The 8,637-nt window shown below is 39.9% G+C and overlaps 1 protein-coding gene and 1 non-coding gene across 2 annotated transcripts; one reads left to right on the forward strand and one right to left on the reverse strand.

Moving 5' to 3' along the window:
* Positions 1-1,941: 1,941 nt before the first annotated feature.
* Positions 1,942-3,124, reverse strand: LOC108783432 (EF-hand calcium-binding domain-containing protein 1). Its single transcript, XM_018552000.1, has 5 exons — positions 2,965-3,124; positions 2,700-2,860; positions 2,538-2,618; positions 2,265-2,375; positions 1,942-2,130 (listed from the first exon to the last, which is right to left on the reverse strand). Exons 1-5 carry the CDS (start codon positions 3,089-3,091, stop codon positions 1,942-1,944), a joined length of 669 nt encoding a protein of 222 aa, XP_018407502.1. The 5' UTR covers positions 3,092-3,124.
* A 412-nt stretch (positions 3,125-3,536) lies between these two features.
* On the forward strand, positions 3,537-3,610 carry TRNAI-AAU (transfer RNA isoleucine (anticodon AAU)). The gene has a single exon. It is a non-coding gene; the product is annotated as a tRNA-Ile (tRNA).
* Positions 3,611-8,637: the final 5,027 nt, after the last annotated feature.

Below are 8,637 nucleotides of genomic sequence, written 5' to 3' on the forward strand. Positions count from 1 at the left end.
CCATGTTGCATACACCGCTTCCGCCGTTCACGGGATCCGCTTCTGCGGCTTATTCCATGCCGTCGTCGGTGGCTAGATTACGTGGTAACATACTGCCGCTGCAATTTCAGCCTGCGTCAAAGGTAGAGACTCGCCACGAACGGTAAAACGTTCGCGAGAAAGAGGGACGACTCGTTTATATTGCCATTCCCGGTTCTGCCGTCGTTTTTATATACGCTGCCGTTATTATTACATCTGATTGAAATTTTTGTATCTCTTTCGCTAGAGATATTTCATCTCTAATAAAATCTGTCGCCTGAGAGTAGCGAGACTCACTGAAAGCCGGAGTACAAACGGACTTAATTTCCCGACGCTACCGGCTCGCGCAATCACCATCGCTCTTTGCAACCGTGCGACTCTGATTATAATTTATTCGTTTCCTATCCGAGTCGCGCGCTCGGCGCAATCGCGTTTGTCCCTTCAGGCCAGATTACAATGCCGATATATGGCAACCATAATCTCTACCAGTAACCAAATATAATAAATTAATCTGTCGAGACAGCGGCGCTTTCTCGAAACGCGAAAAAAAACCGGCATTCTGTTCCACTGTGCTCCTTTAAAGGAATTTCGTTCGACAATCGTTCCCCAAAATCAGATCAGATCGGTTCGTCAGTCCGCCTCTTTTCGTCGACTATAGCACACGCGGGCGCGCGCGCTCGCGCTCGTACGTGAACACATCTCGTCGACACGCCGCGAGCATGTTTTCTCAGCTGGTGCCCCTAACCCTCAGTGGTTAGGTTGTTCCCCGTCACCCCCACAAGCAGATCCTGGAAGATCCTTTCAGGACACGGTCGGCTACCCACAAAGGATCCGGCCTTTCATACGCACGTTATTATACTCTTTACACAATATCGTTCCAGCTCGCCCCCACCATCGCCAAGGAAGAAATACGCGTTGCCCATACACCTCGGTACCTACGCGCCCACGCATTGTAACAGGGAACCATAGGGAACGAGAGACGTCGGCGGAGCCGACGAAAGCCTCGAGACTTTCTCATTTAATTTGTTGTTGTAGCTGCTTGAGACGCGGATCGGGCCATTCGTCCGTCCTCAGAATCCTTCAAACATTCATTATGTTTTTTCTTCTTCTTCGTAACGCGTACGACCGCGATTCGCGGTGGTGGGGTTGCGCGCAGCAGCCCGTCTCGCTCGTAAGAAAGGTCTATATTTGTTCCGTATCTCACGAGCGGTCTCTATTAATCGAGAGATCGCGCGGAGCAGGTGGACCGGCATGCGATCCAAGCGATAGAAGAACAACCGAGTAGATATCCTTCGAGATTCCCTTCTGTTTCCTCTTTTTCGCACTTTCAGCTCATATTATCTTTTATCTTACAATGTTTTTACGATGTATAACTAATAACAGATTGTAAAAATACCGTCACGATCGATGTATCACGATAAATAGCACGTGCGCGGATATCGATCGTCTATTTATACGTTGATCATAGTAATAAGATGTATGACGATCGCGATGATTCATTAAATGATCGATTCAAGTCGCCCGTGGTGATCGTATCACGGATGCAGCTTGATGCGATTAGGATGCGGCATTATCGCGGTCCATTAGCGATTGTTTGCGAAGAAAACGAACGAGTCAATTGCCATCGTTCGGTGAATCGTAAAAGCCGTACGTTGCGTCGATGGTCTTGAAAATTTATTGGAGCGTCACTCGCTCAGGAGGATTTTTCTGTCTGATTTGACGCGTTTGCCCGTCCGCTGCATCGAGATGCACTTTTGGGTTTTCTCTCTGGCTTGAATAGTTCTTGACAATATAGTTCAAACAGCTCGTTTGTATTTTTATTATACAATATTATTGTTACAATTTTGACAAAACGAGGATAGACGTTACCAAGTATGCGATTATATACAAATGATAATTTTCGCAAAACGTATGTACAAAAAATCAGAATCGTCCAAGGCGATCAGTGAATGTGCTCAGAAATGTTCGCCGTGCTACTCTAGACGGGAACACCGGTCCCATACATTCTAGCAGCAGTAGATTTCTCTCTTTTACGGCCTTGTGAAATTCTTCTTCAGATATCACACCGTCGCGATCGACGTCGAGCTTTTTCAACAGTGAATCAATCAAATCCTATGACGCCATAAATGCTATTATTTTATGTAAACTTTACGCATAGAATATACACATTCTAGTATCGTTGATAATTGATATTTTATTAATAACACTAAGATCCAAGTCTTATCTACTGCTGTTAATTGATCAACCTTTACTGCTTCATCTGGATCTTCGTCCGTTTGCAGTTTAATCAAGCAACCTCGCATTGAAAGAAATATTTGCTCTTTCTTCAATTTGTTCGTATGCATAAAATCGTATATCTGCACACATTTCATAAATATTATCATTAAAATGATTATTTTTAATTAAAATCTAGTCTTTCAGAATTAAAAAGAAATCAATTTGAACTTTATACAATTTTAGATGCAGATTAAATTCTTAAATATGTAGTTAGAATGATTATAGGAGACCATTAAAATTACATTAAAAGCAAAATGTATCTTTTCATTCAGATTGCCGCGAAGAATTGTGGAGAGTCCTTCAATCCACTGTTCCAGATGAATCTGTATACTCATATGATTATAATTTTAATTATTATAGAAAAATAAATTCTTATAAATATACTTTATATTAATTTCTCGTACTTGCAACACGTTCTTTTTGTCAAATGTAGAGAAAATTCTGTCGATATATAGATGCCGAATATTTTCAGTAAAATCTAAACCCGAATGCAAAACATCTCTAAACACCAATCTTGTCATAGGGCCCAAAGTTTGTATTATTTTTCTATGTATGACAGCTAACGCTGTAGTAAAAGTATAATTTATCTAACATATATATAGAAATTACATTAAATTTAAAAAATAATAATGTATAAAAGTATGTTTATTTTTTTTTTTACTAAATAACCTTCGACTTCTCTCACATTGAAGTGAGTCTTTCGCGCTAGTTTCTTGAATAAAGCGTTATTTTTTCTTCTGAAAACAATCTCCGACAAAGGTTTATTTAGCATATCAACTGGCAATTCGGTCGGCATTTTGTTCTTGTAAATTTAACTTACACTTATAAATTTATTTAACAAATTTTGAAATAATTTTGATTGTCAAAAATGTCAATACATCTGAAAAAGAAGACTGTCAATTCTTGTATATTATTATATTTCTTCATATTATATATGTAAATATTTTAATCTATGTATATTAATTTCACGATTATTATTATTTAATAAATCGATTTTCTAATAATTGCATTAAATAACAGGTATATCATAATCTGACAAAAAATTATTTTACAGTCTTGATTACAGTCTTGACTAAGATTGTCTTAAATGTTTATATTCTGTTATATCAATATTTTGATCTATTTATATTAATTTTATGATTATTATTTAATAAATTGTTTCTATAATTGTATTAATATTTAAATGACAAGTATGTCATGATCGAAGAGGAAATTACTAAAGTTATACTCAGCATCCAACAGGCCCATTAGCTCAGTTGGTTAGAGCGTCGTGCTAATAACGCGAAGGTCGCGGGTTCGATCCCCTCATGGGCCAAGTTTTTTTTTCCTAATTATTTTGTTATATTAGTATCTTTTTGGTAATGTCCATCTTCATAAATAAAAATAATTGAATTTAAAAAATAAAATTTTTACAACTTACCGAAATAAATTCCTAATCTCCTCTTTGAAGGAGAATAAAGATTATCGTGAAATTTGAAAGAACGTATTCAAAATATAGATAAAAATTATCTAAATAGAGATAAAGATTATCAATGAATATTTTTCAATGACATTTTTCAATGACATTTTTCAATGATATTTTCAATGATGCCATGCTATCACATGTAGAGATACAAAAATTTTTCAATCTTCTACTCTCAGTTTATTTAATCTATTGTTTTCACATTAGCTTCGTAGCAAACAATTGATTAGACAATCGCATCAGTATTCTAATATTCGTGGTTTATCATTCATGGATACCTTGGATTGGGGTTTCGTCGCATTCGAGATGCATGTAACGCACAAAGGCTTATCGTAAAAAGATACGCGTGTACAAGACGCATAGTCTCACATGGAAAGCTGCCATGAAATATCCGGCAATATAAAGGCAATAAAACAGTATATCTGGTTCTCACGTGGCCGTGAGAAGAAAAAAAGAAGGACTGTAAGGCCGCCTGTCCAAGGAACGTGAACAAGACAGCAAACGAATTTCGGCGTGATAACCGATGAGTCGTGAACGCTCAGCACGAATTCGTTTCACGGAAGCCGTTCGACCGGCATAAAAGACGACAATAAAGACCAGCCTAAGTATCTAATGACATCATTTGGTTGGCAAACGTAATAAACGGGCACAAAGCCGCGGGGATTTCGTCGAGAATGTAAAAACGCGGGAACGGCTTAAAACGATCGAGAGAGGGTGAATCCGTATGTGCTCGCGTATGTTTTGCGAACCGCGCGAGAGGACATGGAAAGGCCGTTGGGCGAGAAGAAGAGAAAGGAAGATGTTTGGAATTTCGTGTGCGAGACCAAAGTCCCTCGCGAACAAAAAAAAGCAAGGGAATACCCACCTCCCAATCCTTTCTGCTGCCACACGTGAACGCTCGCGTCGTTTTAAGAGAAATATGAGAGAGAGGGAGAGAGAGAGAGAGACTTGGTCCCGATGGCGCGCTTCAGGGCGTATTGTTTGACCGGCCGGGAGCAAATCCTATCGGCAAACGGAATACGGCTGATCCTCTCGAGATCATCAGGCCTTAGTTCGTAAATAATGGCCCGAGATCTTTACGCGAGGTCGCGTAATACGGTGAATTTTCTTAATCTTTCCAAGTGGGAGATAAGAACGGAGAATCGTGAAGTGAGCCGCCGCTTTGCGTGGGACTTTTCGTCTCAAATAAAGAAGTAGATAATATTTTACATTTCACGTGAGCGGATTAAAGATGTTCAGTCGGATAACGATGGTAACACGTACAAATCTTTGTTTTGGAAACATCATGTGTACCATGATAATTTTGAGAATCCTTTCGAACCCACGTCACTTGACTAAATCTAATCGAATCCGACGCATCCTCGCTTGATTCCGGAATCGCCCGCCGAATTCACCCTACCTCGTCGGGAAAAAAAATTCGTTCCGTATTTTCGCATATACGTTTTAGACAACAACGAACCTGAGATATATCACCAGCGCGAACGTCACGGTGCATTCACAAGAACGCCCTTTTTTATCCCCAGTCCCTATAATCACGAGCTCATTAGTCCCCGCCGGCGGATAATTTACGAGCTGGACGTTACTCGCGCGGCCGATCGCCGAGGGACCACATTGTTTCGCTTAAGTAGGCAACGAGTCCGCGAGAACGGCAAAGGATCGCTTTCGCGAAGGGCGCTGTAATATCCCAACCAAGGGAAAGAAAGCGAAGGGCGAGGGAGAGAGGCGCCCTGTGTTCCTACAGCGTAGGAACGAGCTTGGAACGACTGTAATCTTGGGCTATCTAACGTTGTAAATGTAGCGAGGTGATGATTTGCGACCTCCCTGCAGCTCCGTGGGGAGGACTGGCATGTGGGGATACACTCGGACCTTTAGATTCAATTTCGCGGGGCGTCAGCCGCTGACGCGACGTCCGCCCACCTTCCGCGAGACGTTGATGTACGACACGGTAGACCGCGCAGTAGACCTCCTCTGGAAATTTTCAAACGCTGAATCGACCATGGTGTAAAATAGAATAATTCTGACCCATAAATTTAATGGGCTCCCTAAGAATTAATTTTACGTAGAATTAATATATTTCACATTTTCGAGAAGATTAATTTATAACGAATCATTAGCTCAAACCAAAATATAATTTAGCAATCTGTTTCGCTTATTTATTTCATATCTCTCTTTCTCTATATATCTAGAGAGTAAAATCTATATATTATTGCCGTCTATTTTAAAAGAACGCAAAGAAATAGAAAAAATAAATGTATCTGACAGATATGATACATCTAGTGTGATACTATCATTTGGAGACTACGATGGGTGATACAACCGTGAGAATCAAGCACATTCGTTTGGCGTCCGTGCTTGAAAATATCTGCATCTGAGAATCACCCTCCATCGACGCACCGATGCAGCCGATGCGAATGCATCGATTTCACTTGGTATGCCAGGAATGTGAAGTAGAGATGCAACGATCCTCTCGCGAAGCTCGATCATTGAGAGGATCGAGAAAGGCTATTCGAGTTAGCCGAGCGTTACGCAAGAGTCAGATACACAGCAAGAGGCATGTCTATCACTCGACGTGCATACATACATACATATACGCGTCAACACGCGCTAATATACACATGCAGGTAGAACACGATATTAAAGTCACTTCAGACTGAGAAGCGCGTGACTTAATCTACGAGATTTCTCTTTACTTTATTATTCTCGAGAGAGAGCTTCAAAGATGTATCAAGATAATGCTCGATAGAAATTCAACGAAATAATTCAAATATTTGAATTAATTTATTTAATTCGAATGAAATTCTATGTATCCATTATAAATATGTAATTCATTATCATTAGACGAAATTCGCGCGAACTTCTTAACGCGCGCTCGACTTTCGTGCCCCGCGCTTCGAGTGGCAATATTCATAACTTGGCGCGCGCGAACGAGCTCTCTCCTCTGCGTCATTTACAAACGGCAAGCGGTCCATCATAAATTTAGCGCGCTATCGCCGGCTGCGATCGTATTTATCTAACAAATAATTATTCCTGATTATCTCGCGGGTGATGCATGCCTCGGCAAACAGAGATCAAAGATACGGCGCCCGACATCCCGTGGGCCTTTGTTTAACGCTTAACCAGCCGAAAGGTACCGGTCAACAATTTCGTTTTATTTACGACGTAGTGGTGATGGTAGTAGTGGCGGAGCTGGTCCGAAGCTTAGTTCGAGAACGGAAAGAGCGTGGGTGCGAGGGTTGAGGGCCTATTACCACAGTTGCCTTGGGGGTAGCCCCTATCCCGATGTCTGCTGCAATCAAATTTTAGAGTTATTGCCACATGAGAGACTCCACGTGGGTCAGCTCGGAGCAACCAGAGAAGGCTCAAGAAACATAGACTATTTTAGAATATTTTATGTCACGAATTATTCCCGTATTAATTTCGACGAATAAAAATAATAAAGCTTCAAGGCTTGAGATAGGCAGAAATAAAACGCAGGGATTAGGACTATTAAATGACGGTTGAGATATTATAATTATATTGTACGTTATATTTGAAAAAGAGATTATATAACTTCTCTAAAATTGCTTTTTTTTTAATATTAATTATATAGCTCGCACTCATAACATACAAATCTACTTTTCTCACGCAAGTTTTTTATGCTTCACCATCATTTAAAACGTCTTTCTATTGAGCTCGCTCGGGACTATAATTATGGACAGAACCAGCCGCGGCACGATGGAATCCCATGGTGGTAGCTCCGAAGAACTACTGCTAGATTCGAGAAGAAAATGAAACGGACTACCCATAAAGTTTACGTGAACGATCAAGAGAAGTCCGAGGAAAATATATGCCGGTTTACCGACGACGGGTGGGATTTGATGTCTCGTGGACAGAGAATCGTTATGTAACAACATCGAAGTGAGTTGTACGACAAATGTCGAGGGAAGACTCGAACTAAGTGAACCGTGAATCGATGGGATCAACGGGCAGAGGGGACCATAGGGATTTCTTTTCCATGCTATGTATTTCGCTATTGTCGCTGGAACACCTTGGACGTCATGCCGCGGCTTTGTGCAACTGCGAGACTCACGAGCAGCGATGGACCAAACACCCGAGCTTTTCGGAAAATTGAATACGTGGGTGGCGGAGTCACTCCCTGGCTGATGCCTGAAATCCATCCTAATCAAGGAGCAAAATCCGAAAACGTGACCGGACAGATTTGTGTAAAATGATGATTAAGCAAGAACATTTATATAGTATTCACACGCGTCGCCAAATATTGATAAATTTAAATAGCGAAAAAATTGAGAAAATAGACAAGCTTATTCATTTTTACGAAAGAATCGATTTTGCTGGAACATCTAAAAATTTAGCTAGATGTAATAATTTTTTTGGGCTGTCAAAATAATTATGTAAGACGCTCAAGCATAGTGAGAAATACTGCAAAAGGTTTGGGTATTCTAACAATCAGCTGAGCATAATTATTTTATTAATCTGACAAAATTATTTTCAGATCTACTTATATCTACCTAAATTTTTTAATACTTCAGCAAAACCATTCTTTCCGTGAAGAATAATGAAATATTTCGATAAGCAATATATGTAAAAATACAAAATATATTAAAATTTTATTAAGGAGATGATTTTGTGATGAGAGAGAGAGAAATATTGTTTTCTTTTTTTTTAGAAATTGATGATATTATGTGCAAACGAAAAACCGAACGTTATTTCTGAGATCTCTAAATGTCTTCGAGATAAAAATAAGCCTGATTATGTATGTACCTTGTGGGGACACGGATGAATGTTGAACAATTTCCGGTTTGTATTTTTATCCGCTACGGGAATTTATTCAACCCTTTTTATAAATGAGCAAGAGATACCAACAAATGGGGTGTTAGATG

The sequence above is a fragment of the Cyphomyrmex costatus genome, unplaced genomic scaffold (assembly GCF_001594065.2).
Source record: "Cyphomyrmex costatus isolate MS0001 unplaced genomic scaffold, Ccosl1.0 scaffold10, whole genome shotgun sequence".
NCBI classification, from domain to species: domain Eukaryota; kingdom Metazoa; phylum Arthropoda; class Insecta; order Hymenoptera; family Formicidae; genus Cyphomyrmex; species Cyphomyrmex costatus.